This window comes from Ranitomeya variabilis, chromosome 1 (genome assembly GCF_051348905.1).
Source record: "Ranitomeya variabilis isolate aRanVar5 chromosome 1, aRanVar5.hap1, whole genome shotgun sequence".
Taxonomy (NCBI): domain Eukaryota; kingdom Metazoa; phylum Chordata; class Amphibia; order Anura; family Dendrobatidae; genus Ranitomeya; species Ranitomeya variabilis.
The window spans coordinates 674,055,030-674,080,005 of record NC_135232.1 but is presented as its reverse complement, the minus strand read 5'-3'; the positions used below and the strand labels follow the sequence as shown (position 1 = coordinate 674,080,005).

Sequence of the window (24,976 nt, the reverse complement as noted above, 5' to 3'; positions counted from 1 at the left end):
GACTCATATTCAGAGTCGTTTGGGTTTGGGGAAGGGGACCGGGAAGCAGAGCTTGCAGGCGCTGAAGGACCCGCCGACCTATGGTCAGGGGACGAAACGTGAACCCGTTTTCTAGAATCCCGGGTAGAAAGTGACAGGGTACGCCCCCTGCTGGAGGATGGATCATCTGAATCCTCCGCGGTCTGACTTGGAGGGGGGCCCCGGAGGGAGTCAATTGCCCTAACCAGGGAAGCCATGGACCGTGACAGAGTAGCTGCCCACTCCGGGGGACTAGGCTCTACAGGATCGGCGGCTGCGGCTTCAGCGGCGATATCGGCGGCAGGTGGCTGCACAGAGGCTGTGACACAATCCGCACACAGCGGGCTGCTGTAAGCTCGGGGCAGCGCCGTATTGCAAGTGGCACAAACAGTGAAAAACACTGTGTGCTTCTTGTTACCCTTTTGGTCTCCTTGGATTGAGACAGTGTCTTTTAGAGACAGAGCGGGGTAGTATGCAGGGAAAGGGTTAAGCTTTCTTGAAGCAGCTTACCCACGATCCTGTGTCTGTGTCCCCGGGGAGGAATGAGCCGTGGCGGTTCTTGAGCTGCAGGTGGATGCGTGGGCCACCTTGCAGAGAGGAAGAAATATGGCCCCCGAGAACTGCAGGGCGCCTCTCGTCCCAGACGAGAAGCGCCGAAAAGGGGGGCGGGGTTTTTGCGGCCGTGGGAGGTACCTGCCCACTGAGGCCTACTCGGGCCGAAAAGCCGGGGACTAAATTTCCGGCCTGCCCGGCGATGTGCGGCGGTGAGGCCGCAAAGGGTGTCGCTGACAGCGCAGGTCCCCGACCGCCGGCGCCTCTCCCCAGGGACTCCCGCAGGTAACGCCGGCGCCCCCCTGAGCTTCGGGGGGCAGGAGGGATGTACTTACAGTGCCCTCCGGTAGCCGGTCCCCCTGACAGCTGTGCGCTGCACTTCCTCCCTTCTTCAAGATCCTCTTCAGCTTACACCTTCTGAAGTGTTGCAGGGCAATGGAATAACCCTGTGCAACGCCATAGTGGGCCTTGTCTTGGGGCCCCCGGAGAGGTACATCAGAGCGGACTGTGTGCTCGCCGCAGCAGGGGGGAAGGGAGATCGGGACCAAGTGGGAACAGTCGCCCCGGTAAAATTGGCGTGCTCCAGCGTCGCAGGAGAGGGACGGGGAGGTATACTCGCCTGTTGCTGGTTCGGGGGAGAGCGGGCCCTATAAAAAAGGGATCCGTCGCCCCCTTCACTCCGTTAAATAAAAAATAAAAATTTACAGAAAATTAAAATAAAAATTAAAATAAGAAAATTGGGGTCTAAAAATAGACCCAAGTGCCTCCTACAGACACTAAGCAAGAACTGGGAAATTGTAGCCAGTGAAGGGGTGTATACTGCAGAGGAGGAGTTAATCTTTCTGTTTACTTAGTGTCCTCCTAGTGGCAGCAGCATAACACCCATGGTCCTGTGTCCCCCAATGAGGCGTAGGAGAAAAATAATTATATTTTTACCACCAAAAGTTTGTCTTAGCCCCAGATTTTACAGCTTCACACTGAGAAATGGGTAAAAAAAAGGGCACCAAAATTTGTCCCACAATTTCTGCTGAATGTAGAAATACCTCATATATGGCTGTACAGTACTGCTTAGCCACAAGGCGAGACTTCGGGAGGGACACATCGCTATTTGCCTGCTGGAGTGCAGATTTTCCTAGAATAATTTGCTGACTTCATATAAAGAGCCCCCAAGTGCTAGATAAGCAGAACCCCCCCCCCAAGTGACCCCATTTTGGAAATTATACCCCTTTAGGAATTTATCTATAGGTGTAGTGATGATTTTGACTCCATGGGTATTTTTCAGAAACACGCAGAAGTGGATGTTGCTCCTTGCAGTCACCAGTACGTTATGCCCAGCTCATTCTTCTGGAGACGCACACCTGTAAATTAGGCTGCCTCTCATCACTATAGAAATGCCAAACATGTGGGCGCTAAATGTGGTTTAGGCACACTTGGGCTCAGAAGGGAGGGGGCATTTGGATTTGGGAAAGCAGAACTTGCTGGATTTCCTTGTGGAGGGGGATACGAGCCATAGCGCTTATACAGAGCCTTTGTACTACCAAAAATGTGGAAGCCCCTATATTTCCACTAACAGATGAAAGACCTGAGTGGGGACTTTTTTGGATTGAGATGAAGCATTTACATAACATTTTGGATCACATTTATCCAGCACACTACACTGAGCACTTTGGTGTTTCCATCAAAATCTATGAGTGACTTAATTCAGATGAGGCCCTCGAGGGATCCATTCAGATGTCTGTCTGGCCTTTGTTCAGTGGTGTCCTTTTAAGTGCACAAAACTGTAGCGGACTGCGCTTTTATTCCCGCCTAAGAAGACAGACAGCGCCGATTCATAGGCCAGACGACGTCCACAATGCCTCCATCTCCCTCATTATAGGGAATCAAGTATTTCAGAGATTTACACAAATCCCAGTGTAAGCACTCAGAGTAGAGCGCAGGAGAAATGTGCGCCTTACTGCAATCTTTGAGAAGCAGTATAAAAAATCATCAGCAGGTGAAGAATTGGTTTTATTTCATTTTTACGCTGTTTCTCATGTGGTATAATTGACTAGACGACTTTATTCTTTGGGTCTGTGCGATTACAGGTGATACCAGATTTATATTGGGTTTTTATGTTTGACTGCTGTCACACTAAAATACTTTTTTTGCTTAAACTAGTTTTTGCACTGTCACATTTTCATAGCTGTAATTTTTCCATATTTTGGTCCAGAGTCACGTGAGGGCTTGTTTTTTGGGGACAAGTTGATGTTTTCATTGGTACAATTTTCAAGCACATGACATATTTGATCGCTTTCTATTCCGATTTTTGGGAGACAGAATGAACAGAATACAGCAATTGAGGCATTTTTTTTTTGGTGGGGGTGGGTGGTTAGATTGTTCCGCGTGTGGTAAAATTGATAAAGCAGCGTTATTCTTTGAGTCAGTACGATAACAGTGATACCTCATTTATATCTTTTTTTTTTTTTTTTTTTGGAACTTTTAACCAAAAACTTTTATAGAAAAAAAAGGTTTTTGCAGCGCATTATTCTGAGCGCTATAAGTTATTTTTCTACTAACTGCATTGTATGGTACATTGCCTTTTGCAGCACAAGGTGACATTCTCAGATACCATTTTCATTTACATTCATCTTTTTGATCACATTTTATTCCACTTTTTGTTCCGCGGCATAAAAAGCATAGTTTTTTGCCTGTTTTTTTATTTATTTTTTTAATGGCGGTCACTGAAGGGGTTAACTAGTATGACAGTTTTATAGGTCAGGTCATTCTGGGAGTGGCAATATCAAATGTATACTTTTTTTCTCCTAACAAATTTATTTATTGGATCCATTATATTTTCTTTTTTTTCTTTATTTTGTTATTCTTTAAAATTCATTTTACAATTTTTAACAATTTTTTTTTTATATTGTCACACTATAGGACATCAGCTTCACAATGACGGATAGCTGATCTAATACTCTGCAATGCGTCTGCAACTGAGACGCAGGGAGGAGACGTGTCAGCTCGTGCTCTGAGCATGATGACCCCATGGCCATCTTTTGGCTCGGGGTCACCATGGAGACCATCGGCATAACGTGATCGCATCGCGTTCTACTGATAGAGGGAGCTCCCTCTGTGTTCCTGCGATGTAGCTGCCACTATTGACAGAGGCATCAGAGGGTTTAAACGACCGCAATCGGTGCTAGCAACGATAATGGGTGTTGCTGCAGGGTGTAAACTCTCATATAGAGCTTACACCCTCATTTGATCGGGGCGGCGCTCATAGTAAATCCAGGCGATCATGGCGTGATTATATATATCTCAAAAAAATACAGGGAACACCAAAATTCCACATCCTAGATATCAATGAATGAAATATTCCAGTTGTAAATCTTTTTTCATTTTATAGTGGAATGCGTTGAGAACAGTAAAACCTAAAAATGATCAATGTAAATCACAACTTATATCCCATGGAGGTCTGGAGTTGGAATGATGCTCAAAATCAAAGTGGAAAATCAAATTGCAGGCTGATCCAACTTCAGTGGAAATGCCTCAAGACAAGGAAATGATGCTCAGTAGTGTGTGTGGCCTCCACATGCCTGTATGATCTCCCTACACCTGGGCATGCTCCTGATGAGGCGGCGGATGGTCTCCTGAGGGATCTCCTCCCAGACCTGGACTAAAGCATCCGCCAACTCCTGGACAGTGTGGTGCAACATGACGTTGGTGGATGGAGCGAGACATGATGTCCCAGATGTGTTCAATCGGATTCACGTCTGGGGAACGGGCGGGCCAGTCCATAGCTTCAATGCCTTCATCTTGCAGGAACTGCTGACACACTCCAGCCACATGTGAGGTCTGGAATTTTCCTGCATTAGGAGGAACCCGGGGCCAACCGCACCAGCATATGGTCTCACAAGGGGTCTGAGGATCTCATCTCGGTACCTAATGGCAGTCAGGCTACCTCTGGCGAGCACATGGAGGGTTGTGCGGCCCTCCAAAGAAATGCCACCCCACACCATTACTGACCCACTGCCGAACCGGACATGCTGAAGGATGTTGCAGGCAGCAGATCGCTCTCCACAGCGTCTCCATACTCTGTCACGTCTGTCACATGTGCACAGTGTGAACCTGCTTTCATCTGTGAAGAGCACAGGGCGCCAGTGGCGAATTTGCCAATCCTGATGTTCTGCACGGTGTTGGGCTGTGAGCACAACCCCCATTTGTGGACGTCGGGCACTCAGACCATCCTCATGGAGTCGGGTTCTAACCGTTTGAGCAGACACATGCACATTTGTGGCCTGCTGGAGGTCATTTTGTAGGGCTCTGCCAGTGCTCCTCCTGTTCCTCCTTGCACAAAGGCTGAGGTAGCGGTCCTGCTGCTGGGTTGTTGCCCCCCCCTACGGCCCCCTCCACGTCTCCTGGTGTACTGGCCTGTCTCCTGGTAGCACCTCCAGCCTCTGGACACTACGCTGACAGACACAAACCTTCTTGCCACAGCTCGCATTGATGTGCCATCCTGGATGAGCTGCACTACCTGAGCCACTTGTGTGGGTTGTAGAGTCAGTCTCATGCTACCACGAGTGTGAAAGCACAACCAACATTCAAAAGTGACCCAAACATCAGCCAGAAAGCATTGGTACTGAGATGCGGTCTGTGGTCCCCACCTGCAGAACCACTTCTTTACTGAGTGTGTCTTGATAATTGCCAATAATTTCCATCAGTTGTCTATTCCATTTGCACAACATCATATGAAATTGATTGTCAAACAATCACTTGGAGTTATATTCTGTTTAAGTGTTCCCTTTATTTTTTTGAGCAGTGTATATATACACACACATACATACATACATACATACATATATACATAATAATCATCTTTATATAGCGCCAACATATTCCGCAGCACTTTACAGTTTAAATACATATATACACACACCGCAATTTTCGGGAACGTAGCTCCAATGGTGCTGTTTCGGGAAAGGGTTCATTTCTAATTATGTGAATTGTACAGTATCTGATGTTAAAATTATTATAATAAAGTTTCATTATTTTCTGTACTAGTTCAAAAACTTTTAAAAAGTTTAGCAAATATTTAAAGGAACCTGAAAGATTACAAAAAAAAAACAAAAAAAAAACACACACCGAGAAGTCTTGTTGTAGCTCCCTAGCTTTGTCTGGTTTCCTGTATCTGCTCCCTCCCCCTGTGAAATAACAGAGCCATCAGAGTATCCATGGGAGGTCACGGGTTATTTATAAGTGCATATCTACACAGCCAGGTACGCTGAAAGATGTCTCGGGGGCACCATCTGTTCTCGGCTTACGTTCTGCTTTGGTATTAAAAGGAAGCTGAGCCATGATTCAGTCCGAAGCTATAAATGTCACATCTGCGTGTGAGGTTATTTAAAGTGGCAGAAGGGTTAGGGCTGACATTAAGGAGTAGAAGTGAGGATGCATCAAGGCAGAGCTCACAAAGGAGAGAATAGTGATGGACAGAGCACTACAGATCCCCAATTCAACTATTACTTATCGGTATCTACTATCTGGCGACTGTTCAGAAACGCCGTTTCAGTCTGCTTACCACCATACAATAACTAGTGTGCCACGACAAACTCCCTGCAATTAAAGAAGTTGTCCAATCGGCCCTCCGGGAGTGCCATCTACATGGGTTATTTCCGCTGCACAAAATTGTGCAAATTTTGCAAGAAAAATGCTGCAGATTTACAGCAAACTTCATCCTTTTGCATTGCAAACCATGAAAAGGCTGTGGATGTCGGCATTGAGGTGAAGTGGTTTTCCGGCCTTAGGTTCCAAGTCTGCAGTCACTACATGTGACTCCTCAATGTGCGGACCGTGACTGCAAATATGTGATTTGCATACATGCAGTCAAGTGCAAACTAGACATGCACAGCCGCGTTCAATGCAAGTGTATCAGGCAAGGCTGAACACGACTAGTCAGAATGTTTCCAGAAGTATGCAAATACTTGCGGTCATATGACCACCTGCTTCCGGCAGTGTAGAATCCTCACAGTGTGCAGTGCACACGATCTGAGTATTCACAAGTGTGCAGTCATATAGAGCGACTGCAGACTTGTAGCAAAACGCCAGAGAACCCCTTTAACGCTGCACATTTTCTCTACATTCTGTGAATAAGATAGAAACATCTCGTCCACTACACGGTCAATGTAACACACAGCAGATTTTCATTCCAGAAAATCCCCCGCTGCATATTCAGGTCAGGAATGGAGAATGCACAGGATGGGATGTAATATAACAGGAGACACAACTTCCTGCACGCCTCAACATTTACATTGTGTTTTTTTTTTTTGTTTTTGTTTTTTTAAAACAGCAGAAAAACGTCAAGCATGGTAAAGAGACATATTTATAGCCTGAGATGTTAAGAATAAAGGGCCATGAACTGTGGGCTAAAGGCCAAGTACATCAGCACATATAATAGGCCTTGTGCTGAGAATCGCTCAGAGTTTGCATTAGGCTTTATATACACTCCATTACGCTACCAATAATTAATGGCCAGTTCTGTGACTCCCTCTATTATACGCAGGGGCAGAATTGTCATAATAGGAAATACCTTGGATCTATTTTTTTAATGCACACAGCAATATTTTATGTGTACGCTCAGCGTCAGCCAAAACTAGGCATGCTCTGCCACCCATGGGCACTTTTTAGATATTTGCACTCATTAGCTTTTCTGATCCTTACTTTATGCTGCATTTGCTGAGCTTCCTGATAACTGCCATGGATCTTGGTCTGGAAAACGCCATGTTCTTTCTCTAACAGGCTGATGCGTTCTCTCGCTTTTGCTTCCACCAGGTTTGATTTTTGCTTCTCCACTACCAGTTCCTATAACAAAAGAAATAAAAAGTACATTTTTTTAAAAGTCCAAGTCCATACTGTAAAAATCAAAACACTAGATCCTAATAAATATGAGAAACTTTGACGGCAAGTTAAAGGAGTTTTCCAGTCTTGGAAAAAAAAAATCCTGTCGACTGGCTGCACTTCGTGTTAAAGGGAACCTGTCACCCCCAAAATCGAAGGTGAGTTAAGCCCTCCGGCATCAGGGGCTAATTTTCAGCATTCTGTAAGGCAGTAGATAAGCCCCCGATGTATCCTGAAAGATGAGAAAAACAGGATTTTTGGTTGCTTACCGTAAAATCTGTTTCTCGGAGCCTCCATTGGGGGACACAGGAACCATGGGTGTATGCTGCTGCCACTAGGAGGCTGACACTATGCACAAAAAAAGTTAGCTCCTCCTCTGCAGTGTACACCCCACCGACTGGCATTAAGCACTTCAATTAGTGAGAAAGCAGTAGGAGAAAAACAAGAAGGTTGAACAACATAACCACAAACATGAGAACTGTAAACGTGAACAGAAACTGAGTAACATGGGAGGGTGCTGTGTCCCCCAATGGAGGCTCCGAGAAACAGAATTTACGGTAAGCAACCAAAAATCCTGTTTTCTCTATCGCCTCTCATTGGGGGACACAGGAACCATGGGACGTCCCAATCAGTCCCTAGGGTGGGAAAAACGGACTTCCATCAGGTCAGAGGACTCACCACTGCCGCCTGCAAGATCCTTCTGCCTAGGCTGGCGTCCGCCGAAGCGTAGGTATGGACCTTGTAAAATTTGGCGAACATGTGGATGGAAGACCAGGTTGCCGCTTTGCAAAGCTGTAGGGCGGAAGCCCTGTGGTGCACCGCCCAGGAGGCGCCGACTGCCCGGGTAGAGTGAGCCTTTATTCCAGGACGGGACACTCTTCTTGACCAGGTAAGCCTCCAGAATTGCCGTTATGGTCCAGCGAGCAATAGTCGCTTTAGAAGCCGGTAGGCCTCTACGCATGCCATCAGGAATGACGAAAAGAGAATCCGTCTTCCGGAATGCGGACGTTCTATCCAGGTAGATCCTCACTGCCCTGACGAGGTCCAGCTTGTTCAACGATCGCTCCAGAGGATGAGTCGGAGCTGGACAAAAGGAAGGTAGAACCATGTCCTCGTTGAGGTGGAAGGTAGAAACCACCTTAGGAAGGAAGGCGGAAGCCTGAGGACCACCTTGTCTTGGTGAATGACCAAGAACGGGAGTCGGCAAGAGAGGGCCGCCAACTCGGAAACGCGGCGGATAGAAGTGATGGCCACAAGAAAGGCCACCTTCCACGATAGAACTGACAGGGGAATCTCCCTGAGAGGCTCAAAGGGGGAAACCCTGAGAACGTCCTGGACCAGATTTAAATCCCATGAATCCACCGGAGCCCTATACAGAGGGACAGCATGGGCTGATCCTTGAAGGAAGGTCTTAACCTGTGGCCGAGAAGATAAAGTCTTCTGAAAAAGGATGGAGAGCGCAGAAATGTGGCCCTTTAGGGAACTAAGAGCAAGGCCCGAATCCAGTCCTGCCTGAAGGAAGGCCAAGATGGAAGGCAGGGAAAAGGACAAAGATGAAACGCGGTTGGACTCGCACCAACGGAAGTAAGCCTTCCAGGTGCGATAGTAGATCCTGGAAGACGAAGGCTTCCTAGCCTGGATCATGGTGTGAATCACCCGGTCCGAAAGGCCGGACGCTCTTAGAACTGTGGTCTCAACAGCCACGCCGTTAAACTGAGCGACCGAGAATTCGGATGGCAGATCGGACCCTGAGACAGCAGATCGGGCCTGTCTGGAAGGCGCCAGGGGGTGTCCGCGAGAAGGTTGACTATCTCCACGAACCAAGCTCTCCTGGGCCAATCCGGGGCGATCAGAATGACAGGCACCCCTTCCGCCTTGATCTTTTTCAACAGTTTGGGAAGCAAGGGAAGGGGTGGGAACAGGTAGGGCAGCAGGAACCGTGACCAAGGAATGGCCAGAGCGTTGACGCCCACTGCAAGAGGATCGCGAGACCTGGAGACGAACTGAGGAGCCTTCCTGTTCGTACGAGATGCCGTGAGGTCCACATTCGGAATCCCCCATCGAAGACAAATCTGATGGAAGACTTCCTGGTGCAAGGACCATTCTCCTGCCGCGAGACCCTTGCGGCTGAGGAAGTCGGCGGCCCAATTGTCCACGCCGGGGATATGCACCGCGGATATCATCGGAACCGTTGCTTCTGCCCAGAGGAGGATCTTGGATACCTCGGCAAGGGCCAAGGAGCTCCGAGTTCCCACCTGATGGTTGACATATGCCACAGACTTGGCGTTGTCCGTCTGGATTCGGATTGGTAGGCCCTTGAGAAGCCTTTCCCAGTGACGGAGGGACAGAAAAATGGCCCGAATCTCGAGGACATTGATCAGCAGAGATGACTCCTGCGCCGACCAACGGCCCTGTACCGTCAGGTGTTGAAACACCGCACCCCAGCCGAGCAGGCTGGCATCAGTTGTCACCACTTGCCAGTGAACTGGAAGGAAGGACCCTGCCCTGGGAGATGAGAGGTGACATCAGCCACCAGTTGAGAGACCGTTTGACCCGGAAAGAGAGTCGGATCGGACGATCCAGGGAGAAGACCGACCTGTCCCACTGAGACAGAATGGCTTGTTGAAGAGGTCGCGAATGAAACTGGGCGAAGGGAATCGCTTCCAATGTAGCTACCATCCTCCCCAGAACCTTCATGGCCCATCGGAAGGAGGGAGGCCGAGGACCCTGGAGCAAAAGTATGTCCCGACGAAGGATGGATCTCTTGTCTTCGGGAAGAAAGACTTTGGTCTGACGAGTGTCGAAGAGCATGCCCAGGAAGATGATGCGCCGAGAAGGAATAACGCAGGACTTCTTCCGGTTGACGACCCACCCGAAGCGGGCTAGGGTGTCGAGAACGATGGACAGGCTTTCGTGAGCCTGAGAAAAGGACGGAGCCTTGATCAGGATGTCGTCGAGGTATGGAAACAGAACCAGGCCTCTGACCCTCAAGATGGCCATCAGCGCCGCCATGATCTTCGTGAAAACTCTTGGGGCGGTTGCAAGACCGAACGGCAGAGCGACGAACTGAAAATGTTCCTGGAGCACCGCAAAGCATAGGAATCGGTGATGTCCCGGGAATATCAGGACATGGAGATAGGCGTCCTGAATATCTATGGAACCCAGAAATTCCTGAGCCTCCATGGAAGCAATTACTGAACGAAGAGATTCCATCCTGAAGTGCTTCAGACGAACTCTCCTGTTCAGTAATTTGAGATCCAGAATGGGACGAACCTTGCTGTCTTTTTTCGGTACCACAAAGAGGTGTGAATAGAAACCTGTGAACAGTTCTTTTTCTGGGACGGGAACGATTACCCCGGCTTTGAGGAGAGAAGCGATGGATGCGAAGAAACCCGGAACTAGAGCGGGGTCTCTTGGAGGTCGGGATTCGAAGAAACTATTCCGGGGTCGTGAAACGAACTCTATTTTGTATCCCGAGGATACAACTTCCCTGACCCATGCGTCATCTACTGAGGAGATCCAGACAACCCTGAAGAAGAGGAGACAGCCCAACCTGGGAGGTGGGTTGGGTTCTTGCCGAGAGTCATGCTGAGGTGGATCTTCCAGTCCTGGACCTGGAGGATCTACCCTGGGAGCAGCAAGGATGCCAGGAAGGAGTAGGCCTGAAGGATACTGTCTTCTTCTCCTGACGTGCCTGTGGCCTCTGTTGCTGCTGAGTTTGACGCCGCGAAGCAACGAAAAGGCTGAAAAGACCGAAATTGACGGGGGGGGGGTGGACGACGACGTTTGGCCTGGGGAAGAAGAGAACTTGTGCCCCCGGTGGCGTCCTTAATGATTTGGTCCAGCTTAGAACCAAAGAGACGAGACCCCTGAAAAGGCAGGCTGGTAAGGGACTTTTTAGAAGACAAATCCCCCTGCCAGGCCTTAAGCCAAACGGTCCGGCGGATGGCAATCGAGTTGCTGGACGCCTGAGCCGCACAAGCGGAGAGGCGGAGACCAGATATTCACCCGCGTGAGAAATCTGGTTGGCAGGTTCCGCCAGCTGTCCCGGTGGAGCCCCGTCTGAGTTGTTTGGCCCATTTGGATATGGATTTTGAAACCCAAGTGGAAGCAAAGGCCGGGCAAAGACTAGCGGAGGCCGTTTCAAAGGCTGACTTCGCGAAAGATTCTATGACTATTGTTAGAATCCTTCAGAGATGCTCCGCCGGACAGTGGAAGGACCGTGTTGGTGGACAGTCTGGAAACCGGAGGATCCACCGAAGGAGAAGCAGTCCAATTAGCGGTGAGCTCCAGAGAAAAGGGATATAAAACGCCAAGTCGCTTTCCTCTCTGAAAGCGTCTGGTCGGGTTCTCTCTTTCTCTGGTCATAATCTCCTCGAATTCCGGGTGAGGAGCGAAAAACTTGGAAGGTGGTTTAGTGCGTCTAAACGAAACCGCCTGATCTGCGGGTTCCGTAGAGGACTCCTTGATGCCACAGGTTTGATTTATCGCACCAATGAGATTCTGAACCATATCCCTCATGGTAGCGAGTTGGTTCGAATCCAGCTCCGAAACATCCTCCAAAGGCGCATCTGAGAACGCCTCGCCTGACTCAGGGGAGGAGGACCGGGGGGAAGTCGACCGCAGAGAAGGTCAAGGACCATGTGGTGAGATGGAGCGAGAAGAGGACTCAGACCGGCATTCCAGTCTGGACCTTTTGCGGCTTGCAATGGAGGGGTTGGACGGAGCTTCCTGCGACCCGCTGGCTACTGCGGGAGTCTGCAGGGGTAATCGGTCCAGCACGGACACCAGAGTTTGAGACACCCGTGTTAGATCCGCCACCAATCATGACAGAGAGGAAACCCAGCCTGGTTGCTGCAGGCCTGACAGAGTGGAGAGGACTGACCTGAGAGAAGTTTGCAGTTACAAGACGAACATGCAAAGTATTTGACTAAGGCAGAGGAATTGGAGGAAGAAGCAGGACGACGAGAGCGGCCCCCTTTAGAGGTAGACATTTTGAAAATGCCAGAGGGTTAGGGGACAGGGGGTCAGAGGGGAGTGTCAGTCTGCAGTGCAGAGCTACTCACGGCAGACGAAAAACGGATTCCAGAGGAAGCTGTCCGGCTTGATGGGGTGGGCCTCCCGTGAGAAGTAGTCCTTTAGGCAGGAGGGTGGTATGGGCTCCTGCCGCAATTTGGACCGATCTGCGGATGGTGACCGCTGAGATGTGGCGTCAAACGTCGGTACAGAGAGGGGACTCGTGGTTCAGGAGTCCCAAGATGGCGCCAGTGGGCGGAGAAAAAGGCGGTGCCGCAGTGAAATTGTCGGGCGGGAGAAAAGCCCGCCCGATGAAAGAGGGAAGGGGGCAGAGTCCGGCACCGGAAGTAGGCCTGGGTAGAAGCCGGGGCCTAAATTAGAGACCGGTGACCGCCAGTGAAGGGCCGCGGTGTCGAAACGGAGGGCCGCGGCGTCGGAACGGTGCGCCGCAGGGAGGAAGCGGCGCGGCAGTCTGGCAAGGCCGCCGCGCTGGAGAAATGGCAGGGCGGCGCTTAGAGCGGCCGGAGCAGCGCAGCCACAGGTGCCCGAAACGGCGGCCGCTGCGCTGGTACAGATGGCAAAGTGACCGCTGAGAGCAGGAATAGCGTGGTCACAGGGGCAAGAAGCGGCGCGGTAGTCCGCAAAGGCAGTCACGCCGGAACAGGGAGGCCGCAGCCACGGATGCGGTGCGGCAGCTTGCAGAGATGGGAGGCTCCCTATAGTACATATGAAGGGAAGGGAAAACGAGCTCCAGAAAAAAAGGCCCCTACATCTGCGCGCAGCTGCCCGCATGTAACGCGACCAGCATCTGAGACCCCTAAATAAAGCACCCCCCCTTTGAGGATCTGGGATGGGAAATACTCACCCCAAAACATCCCACACCAGTACTAACCTGAAGAGGGATGAGACGTCCATGGAGCTGATGGTGGACGTCCTCGTCTGCGCAACAGACAGGCTCTGGTGGGCGAGTGGGTGGGGGACGGAGGCAGGACCGGACTTCTAAGCACGCTTGTGTGCTAGGATCATGGTCCTGCTGAGGGATCTATGAGGATACGGGGTGGCAGTACACGCCGTACTCATAGTCCGCCTTGTGGGACTACAGGTGTGACTGTTCACCCTGTATCCCTCCGGAAAACCTGTAAGAAAAACGACGCACATTGAGGTATATAAGGGTCTAATGAAAGACCTGTGTCCACCTCCTACTGACAACTAAGCTAAACTGAAGTGCATAATGCCAGTCGGTGGGGTGTACACTGCAGAGGAGGAGCAAACTTTTTTTGTGCATAGTGTCAGCCTCCTAATGGCAGCAGCATACAACCATGGTTCCTGTGTCCCCCAATGAGAGGCGATAGAGAAAAGAGGTTAGTTTACACCGTGTGCAGAATTATTAGGCAAGCTGTATTTTAGAGGATTCTTTTTATTATTGATCAACAACTATGTTCTCAATCAACCCAAAAGACAAATATCAAAGCTTAATATTTTTGGAAGTTGGAGTGGTTTTTTTTTTAGATTTGGGGATCTTAGGAGGATATCTGTTTGTGCAGGTAACTATTTCTGTGCAGAATTATTAGGCAACTTAATAAAAATCAAATATATTCCCATCTCACTTGTTTATTTTCACCAGGTAAACCAATATAACTGCACAAAATTTAGAAATAAACATTTCTGACATGCAAAAAGCAAAACCCCCAAAATTAGTGACCAATATAGCCACCTTTCTTTATGATGACCCTCAGCAGCCCTCCATCCATAGATTCTGTCAGTTGCTTGATCTGTTTACAACCGACATTGCGTGCAGCAGCCACCACAGCCTGCCAGACACTGTTCCGAGAGGTGGACTGTTTTCCCTCCCTGTAGATCTCACATTTTATGAGGGACCACAGGTTCTCTATGGGGTTCAGATCAGGTGAACAAGGGGGCCAAGTCCAGGGTGGATAAAAATCAATGTTTTTTTAAAAAAATCAAAAAAATCGGATTTTTTTGATTTAAATCGGATTTTTTTGATTTAAATCGGATTTTTTTCAATAAACTGCTTTTTGAGGAAAATATTTTACCATCCAAAGGTTCTTCCATCATGAGATAAAGCTGAGTTGTTTAACTCAGTAGAATAAAGGCTGTATATGTGTAACATTCACAATGCCATGCTCTTCCAGAGGTTTCTGTAGGATGCTGACTATCCAACAAGTTTGGGCATGTCAACTGAATGGAAAAAGAAACTAAACCAAAAGTGAAACCAAGCTAGAAGTGTGGAATTAAAGGGGCAGTATGAACAAAATGTGGAGGCTATTAATAGTTTATACAATTAAGACATGCTGCTTTTAAACACCTACCTATTGCCATATAGTAAAACAAAAAAGATTTTTACTTACTTTGGGGTCCCCCCTCACCCTGGCGTTAGATCGTTGCCCCTAGTTTCGTCCGTGTAACTATGGGCGCACATGCGCACTGCTCTCACTTCTCATTTTAATCGTGATTTATATTAAAAAAAACCTTTTGATTTAAATCAGTGATTTAAATCATGATTAAAATCATGATTTAAATCGATCCGATTTAAATAGAAAAAAATCTTTTGATTTAAATCGTGATTTAAATCATGATTTAAATCGGCGTGATTTAAATCAATCCACCCTGGCCAAGTCATTATTTTTTCTTCTTTGAGACCTTTACTGGCCAGCCACGCTGTGGAGTAGTTGGAGGCATGTGATGGAGCATTGTCCTGCATGAAAATCATGTTTTTCTTGAACGATACCGACTTCTTCCTGTACCACTGCTTGAAGAGGTTGTCTTCCAGAAACTGGCAGTAGGTCTGGGAGTTGAGCTTCACTCCATCCTCAACCCGAAAAGGTGCCACAAGTTCATCTTTGATGATACCAGCCCATACCAGTACCCCACCTCCACCTTGCTGGCGTCTGAGTCGGAGTGGAGCTGTCTGCCCTTTACTGATCCATCCATCTGGCTCATCAAGAGTCACTCTCATTTCATCATTCCATAAAACCTTTGAAAAGTCAGTCTTATGATATTTCTTGGCCCAGTCTTGACGTTTTATCTTATGTTTCTTGTTCAAAGGTGGTCGTTTTTCAGCCTTCCTTACCTCGGCCATGTTCCTGAGTTAGCGCACACCTTGTGCTTTTTGATACTCCAGTAACGTTGCAGCTCTGAAATATGGTTAAACTGGTGGCAAATGGCATCTTGGCAGCTTCACGCATGATTTTCCTCAATTCATGGGCAGTTATTTTGCGCCTTTTTTGCCCAACACGCTTTTTGCGACCCAGTTGGCTATTTGCCATGAAACGCTTGATTGTTCGGTGATCACGCTTCAAAAGTTTGGCAATTTCAAGACAGTAACATCCCTCTGCAAGACATCTCACAATTTTGGACTTTTCAGAGCCCGTCAATTCTCTCTTCTGACCCATTTTGCCAAAGGAAAGGAAGTTGCCTAATAATTAAGCACACCTTATATAGGGTGTTGATGTCATTAGACAACACCCCTCCTCATTACAGAGATGCACATCACCTGATTTACTTACCGTAATTGGTAGTTGGCTCTCAAGCCTGAACAGCTTGGAGTAGGACAACATGTATAAAAAAGTATCATGTGATCAAAATACAACTCGCCTAATAATTCTGCACACGGTGTATACTTACCTGGGGGGGGCGGTCTGGTCCGATGGGCGTCGCGGTCCGGTCCGGGGCCTCCCATCTTCTTACGATGACGTCCTCTTCTTGCATTCACGCTGCGGCTCCGGCGCAGGCGTACTTTGTCTGCCCTGTTGAGGGCAGAGCAAAGTACTGCAGTGCGCAGGTGCCGGGAAAGGTAAGAGAGGCCAAAGAGGCTGTAGATAAGCCCCTGATGCTGGTGGGTTTAGCTCATCTTCGATTTTTTGGGTGACAGGTTCCCTTTAAAGCAAGCTTTCCTTTACTCACCCTCCCTTGGTCCAGTGCAGCGTCTCCTCCATTGCTTCCTGTGTGTGTTATTGTCTGCTCTACTGAGATCACGTCGACAGCGCTGCAACCAATCAGTGAGCTCAGCGGCTCATGCAACCAACTCTGGCAGAACCGCTGTGCTCAGTAATTGGCTGCAGCGCTGTCGATGAGATGTCGGTGCTAAAAACACTAACAGACTGAGCAGTGGCGTTAACTAACAGCAGGGTTTTTTTTTTAACTAAGCCAGGAAAGATGAGCACTTTATTTTTGCAATCAGTGAAGAGGTGCAAGCTCCATTTTTCTGTTACCTTGAGCACTGGCCCTATTAGGTATCCAAAATGAATGATTACACAGCTCCACTTGGATTTTTTAAGCTTGACAATGACACTTTACACCCCAGAGGAGCAGCAAGTTACCTGCGTGAGTTGCCTGCACTGGTCCTTCACTAACGCAGCTTCATCTTTTGCAGCAGAAAGCAACTTTTCCTTTTCCTGTAACTGAAGCAAAGCAGCGGAGTCGCCCTTTTTTGCCTAAGGGGAAACAAATAAAAAAAAATTTCAGAAATTACTGCCAAATTTACCAAGAGGGTGATTAAGTATGGCCTGTAATGATCTCTTCAGTCAAAGTGTTTGCAGCTTTTCCCATTACACTTGCCAACAATAAAACGGAACAATAGGCGATGAATGCGGCTACTTCCTACAGACTTTGGCACAAGACGACATACAAAGATGGAGCGAACCCAACAGAAGGGAAACCCACCCACACTAATGAGCGCAAGAGTTATAGAATCTGCAAACACCGTGTTGTAGTCACTGGTGACTAAGGGCTGAAAGTAGATCCCAGGCATTTACTTTACTGCTCAGAGTCCGGGACAATTTGCACAAACGAGCTCAGCTGCAGTGCTATAATTCACAGGGTCCGACCTCTGGGCTGCCCTCCAATCATGAGAATATTCAAGGAATCATAGCAAAGGTGGGTTCCAGCTGGAGACACCCCCCCCCTCTGTCTGATTATTCCCCGTGCAGCTCGATCCCAACCAGCTTGCAAACTTTTCTCTGGAACGTATCAGAGTTAAATATACGTGGCTGAAATTGTGCAGCCACAGTCTGATACATGCAGCTCGTGGATCGTGCAGCCTGTTTCAGCTGTCAGGTTTCCTTTACCTTTTGTTCATGTGATTGCAACCAGTCATGAAGGGGTTAAAAACTTCATGGGTACTTTCATCCTTACCTTGTTCACCATCTCCTGCACAGAAGTGGACTTGGCTTTCAGCATCTCTACTACGGACATGGCCTCATCTTCCGAGACAATCAGGTTCTTCATGGTTGACAGAAAATCTTTAAACTTCACTTCTGCATTTTCTTAAAAATATGCATAAAAAGAAAAAAAAAAGGAATGGTTTAGGGCTAACATACAGAAGTCATGGTGGACTGGAGTCAATGCTCAGGATCCCCCCTCTATGAGCCATAATGGGAATCAGTCTTGTAGAGGGCTTTATGCATTACATGGATGGCCATTCATCTGAGCTGGGAAGACACCGTGCACGTATTACAGCTCAGACGGCTCTTATATACAATCCATGTTAATATTTAGGTAATAAAAGAGAAAACCACATAGTTACCTTTGCGCTCACCTTTGTCGGTAGCATTCTTCCCTTTCTTGCCCCCACTCTTCTGTACTACCTCCATTATCACGGCTTTCTCAGAACTGGCCATTTCCTTCTTCTCCACTACAGCTTGGTCTGAGTTGTCCATCAAGGGGATGTATACTGTTGGATGGATTAGCGGCTCATCTACCAGAGGTGGAACTAAAAGAGAGAGTTTTGCTATAAAAAAAGGCAAAAACAAAGACCAGACCTGGTAACCTAACCATCAGAAATAATTGCAGACCTCCCAGTACTATGTGGACCCACACAGTAAAAAGAATCCACACGATAAGTGGCAATGGTCTGACTTGACGGCGGCCTCACTGCTAGAACCATTGCTTACAAAAACAGAAGTGCACAGTCCTCAATTTAATTGGAGCCTGTCAGTAAGAATCAGAGACTGGATGCAAGTTTGCATGTCAGCTCCAGCTCTTCAGAGAAGCAGAGTTTAAAGACCCAAGCAGAGACCATAGGGTACATGAGATTGGTCCGCTGCCACCCCCAGCCTGAATCTCACCGCACCTCTTTTCTTACGTACACATACAAAAAAGACCTGTCAGTTACCTGGAGCGGTGCAGGGAGAAGCATGGCTGGCAGCGGCACTTTACTATCCTCATCGCTCCCCATGGTACCCTAAAGTTCTGAAAAAACCTGTCAGTTACTTGGAGTAGTGCGGGCTGAAGGCTGGCTGGTGGCGGCACTGGACTATCCTCATTATTCCCCATGGTACCCTAAAGTTTTCAAAAGACTCGTCAGTTACCTACAGCAGAGCGGGGAGAAGCCTGGTTGGCGGTAGCACTGGACTATCCTCATTGCTACCCATGGTACACTAAAGTTCTGAAAACACCCAAGAGTTATCTAGAGCGTTGCGGGGAGAAGAATGGCTAGTGGTGGCACTGGACAATCCTCATTACTCCCCATGGTACACTAAAAATCTCTAAGTGGAGCGTCGGCGCGAAGCCAGTGTACACCGCCAACTGCCAGTTCCATAGACTTTGAATAAGGTGGCAGTGTGCATGCTTCATTCCAAAAAGGATCTCAAAGGTCCCCCTGTTCTCATGATTTGTGGAGGTCCCACCCACTAGGCTCCGCTTTCAATTACAGAAATTTGTCTCATCCACTAACAAAAGAGCCTGTGCCAGTCTACCTTCACTCTCCCCAACAACTACATACCATTTTCTACTTTCTGCTTCTTTTTCGGTGCAGTCTTCTTCCCAGATTCCTGTGGCTTCACCTCGGCCAGTGGAATGATGGAATCTGGCTTCTTAGAAGGAACCACTTGTTCGGTTTTTGGCTCTGGTACGATTGGGGAGTCATCTGAGCAAGACATGAGCAACATCTTATTACTCTGGATTACCAATAAAAAAAAAAAAGTTTTACAAGAAATAATGAAGGGAAAGAAACAAATCTCCCAAACCTAGATAACCATTTCATTATTGTTTTATTGAAAATTATTCTATTTTCTCTTTCTTCCACAAAACCATAATTAACAGACGAGGGAGATAAAGTAGTTGGTAGCTGGATCACAAGCAGAAACATAAAATCCTTCTCTGCTTAAAAGGATAGAAATGAAAGAAGAAGATTACAAATTGCTGTAGATTTTTTTCTTCTTTTTTGGCAGTCCCTTTACAACCAGGCGTGCCATATGCGGTTCATGCTCTCCTATGGCGCTAGTAACCTCTTCCTACCATAATTCTCTATGACGCCACTTCTTATCCTGTATAATGCCGCATGACACCACTTCCTCTCGTCGGCTTAGTGCTTAGGACCATATACAATGTAAGTGCCAACAGCCTTACTAAGCATTTAGAGAACAGAGAACCTCAACGTACAGATTGTAACCGCCGTATGTGCTGCAACATTACATTCACTTGGTTAACACTTCCTACTCCTTATGCATTACTTGGTCCCATTAATTTATCCAACACCAGAATAAAAGGGAATTCAATAAATATTAATATCCCCCAAGAAATAACAGCCCTGGAGCATCTTACACCTATATATTGTGACGTCCCTCCTTTATTCTTCCTTGAAATGTATGAATAAATTGCTGGGTGTCACCAGTTTGGAGATCCGTCGCTAAGAAAAGCCGTATGCACTACCAGGGGTGGTGCCAAAGTAGGGTCCAAAACCAAATAGTGAGATAAACTAAGGCACTCAACTTACTGTATATGTAGTTTTTGCAATTTACTGTAGTCATCAAATAAACGTTTGGGCCCAAATACAAGGCCTTCTTCAGTAACAATAACTTCAGGGACAAAGGAGCGTTTTCATGAACGTAATGGAGTATCAGCGGCACAATAACAGTAAATGGCCATCATTGTAAATACATCATTGTAAATACACCATTGTAAATACACACCTGTACTTTGTATCTCCCCACCTTATTGTAGATTGTAAGCTCTCACGAGCAGGGTCGTCTTATTTTGTCTTATTCTGCTTTATTACTGTATTGTTAACATTGTTACCTATGACTGTTGTGTTTGAAACTGTTAAACTGTAAAGCGCTGCGGAATATGTTGGCGCTATATAAATAAAGATTATTATTATTATTATTAAATGCTTGTAGCAAGGTATAATGTCCACGTTGGTGTGTCCAATATAAGTGGGAAGCCCTAGGAGATGTGCTGGCGTGTCTGGCAGTGACGCGGCATCCACCGCGCGTCAGCGGGTCTCTCAGTTTGGAGACAAGTCTCCACACACTTTACAATTAGAGCTGGCAGTACTAGACTGTAAGAACACCCCTATGCCAAATTGTCTATGTATCTGTAAATTTCTAAGAAGAACGGCAAAATGAAGGCAGTCTAATAAAAGATGCCTCAGAATTGCGATTTCAAAAAGAATACAAGTAATTACGATAACAGATATGTCAGGACTGTCGACAGGTTGTCTTTCAGGGAGCCATTCCATTAGATAAATATGAGCCAAACTTGCCAATTACCAAGACGATCTGCCACATGCCTTTTTATTTTTTAACCCAGGTGTAAATGCCACTGTTCTCCTGAATCCAATGTTGTCTTTCTTGTGTTCCTACACCTCTCCGTTCCCGAGATATGGCCCCCTTTTCCCTACATACAAATCTAGTCTTTTACAAGTAGGAGTGGTCCTCAACTCTTCTACTGGCGGCTTCTTGAGGATAACACCCAGTTGACTAACAAAACTAGATGCATTTACAGGGAAAAGGGTGCTATGTCTCAGGAACGGAGAGGTGCAAAAACAAAAAGATAAAGGACGTGTGAAACAGGAGAAAAACCAGATGAAATTACAATAAAATTACATTGTTACTGAATTTGACAGGCCCTCCTTAATGTGTATGGGGGTCTATTTTCTGAAGACATCAGAGGAAAAAAACTGGGTTCCCACCTGTTTGTGTGCTTCCTGCTCAGTCTGGATGGAAACGTGATCACTGGCTATAACAGTTTTGTGCTGGTCCCATGCCCATCCAGACAGAGCAAGAAGTACAGTCTTCGGTGCGAGACCTGGTAAGTGGTGGGTATCGGTATCTCAATCACCCTACATACCGCGACCATTCTTCTGCTTTTTCTGTCCCTGCTTTTTTTTGGATCCAGTAGCATCAGGCGGTGGAGTCGGCTGCTTTGTCACAGGAACAGGTTCGGGTTTCTTCACAGGGTTCTTTGTCCCATTGACTTCCTTGTTGACGTGCTCCTCTACCACTGGCTTTGGCTGCTTCTTGTCCTTCTTCTTTCGCTCTCTGACGTTGGTAATGTTCTCTGCCGGAAGTACAGGAGCCGGAACAACATGTTCCTCTTCGCTGGACAGAGCGTCTCCCAAGTCAAAGTCACGTAAAGGAGCTTCGGAATCAGACTCGTGATGGTTGCCGTTTTGAGTTTCTTTCTTCTTGTTCTTTTTTTTCTCCACTTTCTTTTTTTCAATCTTCACAGGAGGGAGTTTCAGGTCCTTCTTCTGTTTTGCAAGAACCTCATCGTAAGAGGTCTCTTTCATGAAGAGGCAGAAGAAGAGGACGCTGACCAAAATGACCACCAGTGGGACCAGGATAATGAAATGCTCGTAAAACTCCATTGTGCTTTCTTAAGGTTGTGTAGGTCTTCTTTCTACAAAAAGAGAAAAAATAAAAGAAATTTAAAAGGGCAATAATTGTGAAGACAAATTTGAGATGTTAAAACATGGTTGATTCTGGAAGATGGTGCAAGACCCCTAGGTGAGACCTGTATCTAACAAATGTATTCACTTTCCTTCCTTCATCATTAAAAGGGGCTGCCTTATCAACTTTCTTCAGGAGCGCACCGCTCCTCTGACTTACAGCTTCCTGCTTGCTCTCTTGATGATTGGCAATTTAACCAAGAGACATGGTCGAGCCGCTGTCCTGAACTGTGCACTCTCCAATGATGCAAGCAGAGATAGCTTTATCTCTGCACCATCAGAGGAGCACTGAAGCTAGACAGAATAAACTTTCATCAGGAGTGCACAGCTCCTCTGCCTCGCGGCTTCCTGCTTGTCGGTGGCAGTGGGCTCCTGATGCCTTGGACATGGTCATGGTGCTGTCTGGAAAGGTTGCCTCTGCACTACAGGAGAAGCATAGGGGGCTGACACTAGACAGATCCAGGGTTCCGGTCAGCTCCAAATACACCCATACGCTCCCTTTCACCAGAGAGCGGTCAACATACTGCCCATATGGCCTCTTTTGGGTTGATATACGTCGGTTATACATTTTTATTATATATATATATAAATCCCCGTTGGAAGTAAAGAACCCGCGACAGACATTGAAGAGAACAATAGAAGACCGCAAAATGAATACGTTATTTTCTAGATTGGAGCAATAGCTGCAAAAGGAAACAAAACATGAAGGAATCCTTAACCATCACATAGAAGGACATGAAATTTTTGAAGGACAAAACTAAGTACTTTTCACTTTTACATAGGAGCTAGTGAGTAAGCAGAGATGGGAAAGCATGCAGGCCGATATACCTAAGCCTACTTACAAAGGATAAGTTTATGCTGCCCTGCACCCCATGGACCCGACTGTTCAGATTGAACACACTTTAACTCATGAGTACTCTCTATGGCTGGACAAAATAAGACACTCATTTTAATAAATTCAATTGTTCAAGCTACTCTGACATGGCTACTCATAGGAAGTACGCCAGCCTCATCAGTTCTAACAGATTTATTAATGGAAGCATTTTGTATTGTGAAATCTGAAGAAAAATGCACTTTTAAAAGGTCTTTCTCCCAAAACTAAGGCATCCAAAATATAGAAGTCTATGCAAGTGGGACTGGCACAAACGCCCTCTGGACAGCAGAAATGTTGACTTGCATCGTTCACAGACTGTCACATCTATATGTGGATACCTAACTCTCAGTCCAGTGGATGACGGGGCCATCAATAATCCTGCATTAGGGTCCCACCCAAGGTACTTGTCACTACAGATGGTGACAGAAGGCATAAGACAGATGTCCCAGCTGCACATCCCCTCCGTGCACGGCTGACTATGTGCTAGGAGGATCCATCGCTCGTCTGCAGTCACTGTGTCCTCGCCCCTCCTGCCCGGGCTCTGCCAGGCTCTCACTGCCTTCTACAAGCAAACCAGAGCTAAATAAAGCGAGCCCTTGTGAAGCACAATGAGCAACAACTCAGCCATCGTGAAATGCTTTTTGCTCTTCACTTGATTAATCTGATCCAATCAGACTATTTGCTGAGCACTATAATCTCAGCACTTCACATGCCCTCTAGGTAAAATACTTTTCATTTTTCTCCACCAATGTTGCAGCTGAAATGTGTTCCTGAAATCTTAAGGGATAGCTGAAATCAGGTTTATGATAATACATTTCCATATCAATCTTTATTATAAAGAAGAATGTTGCAAATTTTATACTAGGAAGGTTTTTCTTCCTAAAGACACTAACTTCCTATTATTTCATTTCAGGAAATTCACAAACATTAGCAGCAATGATCAGACTCCGCCCCTATCTTTTGTATTGAGGCATCTGATGAGGGTGTGAAAATGTCATTGCAAAGGGAGGGGGGAAATGTGACAGTCTACTGTGATTGGTGGATCCTGGTCAAGTGCCCCAACATTGTCATCCTGCCTCTGATAAAGGAGACTGCTGAAAACTCATCCTGAAATGACAGGACGTATGAATCTGAAATAGCCCCAGAGGAGGTGTGAAAATTGCAAGATTACCAATTTTGTTTTAAGATGGTTATATTGACAAATATTAAAAAATAAATAAAATACATGTAACACAAACTTATTTAAACAATAGGTAATTTTCTGATGACATTTCCATATAAAGGGACCAACAAACTCCAGCAGCAAAGAGTTTCCTTTTCTAATTTAAAGATATACAGTTCTATAAATGACTGTAAAGCTAGGAGGACGCCGCACAGTCCTGGCAGCGAGTAATCTTGGGAGTCTAATTTGATCGCAGGCAGCTAAAGTGAGCACGATCCAGCCAGATCCAGTGAGGACAAGCTTTCAGAATGGCCTAAAGCAGAAGATATTGAGCTAAAGTCACAACTGCACAGACATTGTCCTGCCCAAATCTCCACTGAAGCCGACCTCAAGCGCCATCCAGCCAGGGGTGGTCTTCCCCTCCATACCCCAGCCACACCCCCTCAACCCGACCCACCCCCCATATTTTTCTCTTAGGACGTTATAAGGGATAAAAAGTTGACCAGCGATTTCTCGTTTTTCCAACAAAACTTACAAAACCATTTTGTTAAGGGACCACCTCACATTTGAAGTGAGTTTGGGGGGGGGGGACGTCAATAACGGAAAATACCCAAAAGTGAAACCATTCTAAAAACTGCACCCCTCAAAACCACATTCAAGAAGTTTATTAACCTTTCATGTACTTCACGAGAACTAAAGCAATCTGGAAAGAAAAAATGAACATTTTACATTTTTCACTAAAAATTTACTTTTTTTTAATCTTTTTTTTTTAACTTTCACAAGGGCAACA

At 46.8% G+C, this 24,976-nt stretch overlaps 1 protein-coding gene across 11 annotated transcripts in view; it reads right to left on the bottom strand.

Annotated features, from left to right (window-relative positions):
• KTN1 (kinectin 1) overlaps positions 1-24,976 on the bottom strand; it is a 158,019-nt gene that overhangs the window by 113,497 nt on the left and 19,546 nt on the right. For 5 of the 11 annotated variants that reach the window (XM_077264547.1, XM_077264599.1, XM_077264609.1 and 2 more), the window contains exons 2-7: positions 21,550-22,101; positions 19,202-19,345; positions 18,005-18,190; positions 17,614-17,744; positions 16,800-16,913; positions 7,267-7,407 (exon numbers count right to left, since the gene is read on the bottom strand). In XM_077264547.1, the coding sequence (XP_077120662.1) occupies positions 7,267-7,407; positions 16,800-16,913; positions 17,614-17,744; positions 18,005-18,190; positions 19,202-19,345; positions 21,550-22,069 (1,236 nt within the window). In that variant the 5' untranslated portion in view covers positions 22,070-22,101. The remainder of the gene's footprint in view (positions 1-7,266; positions 7,408-16,799; positions 16,914-17,613; positions 17,745-18,004; positions 18,191-19,201; positions 19,346-21,549; positions 22,102-24,976) is intronic. The other 6 variants (XM_077264576.1, XM_077264584.1, XM_077264637.1 and 3 more) reach the window with 3 other exon arrangements.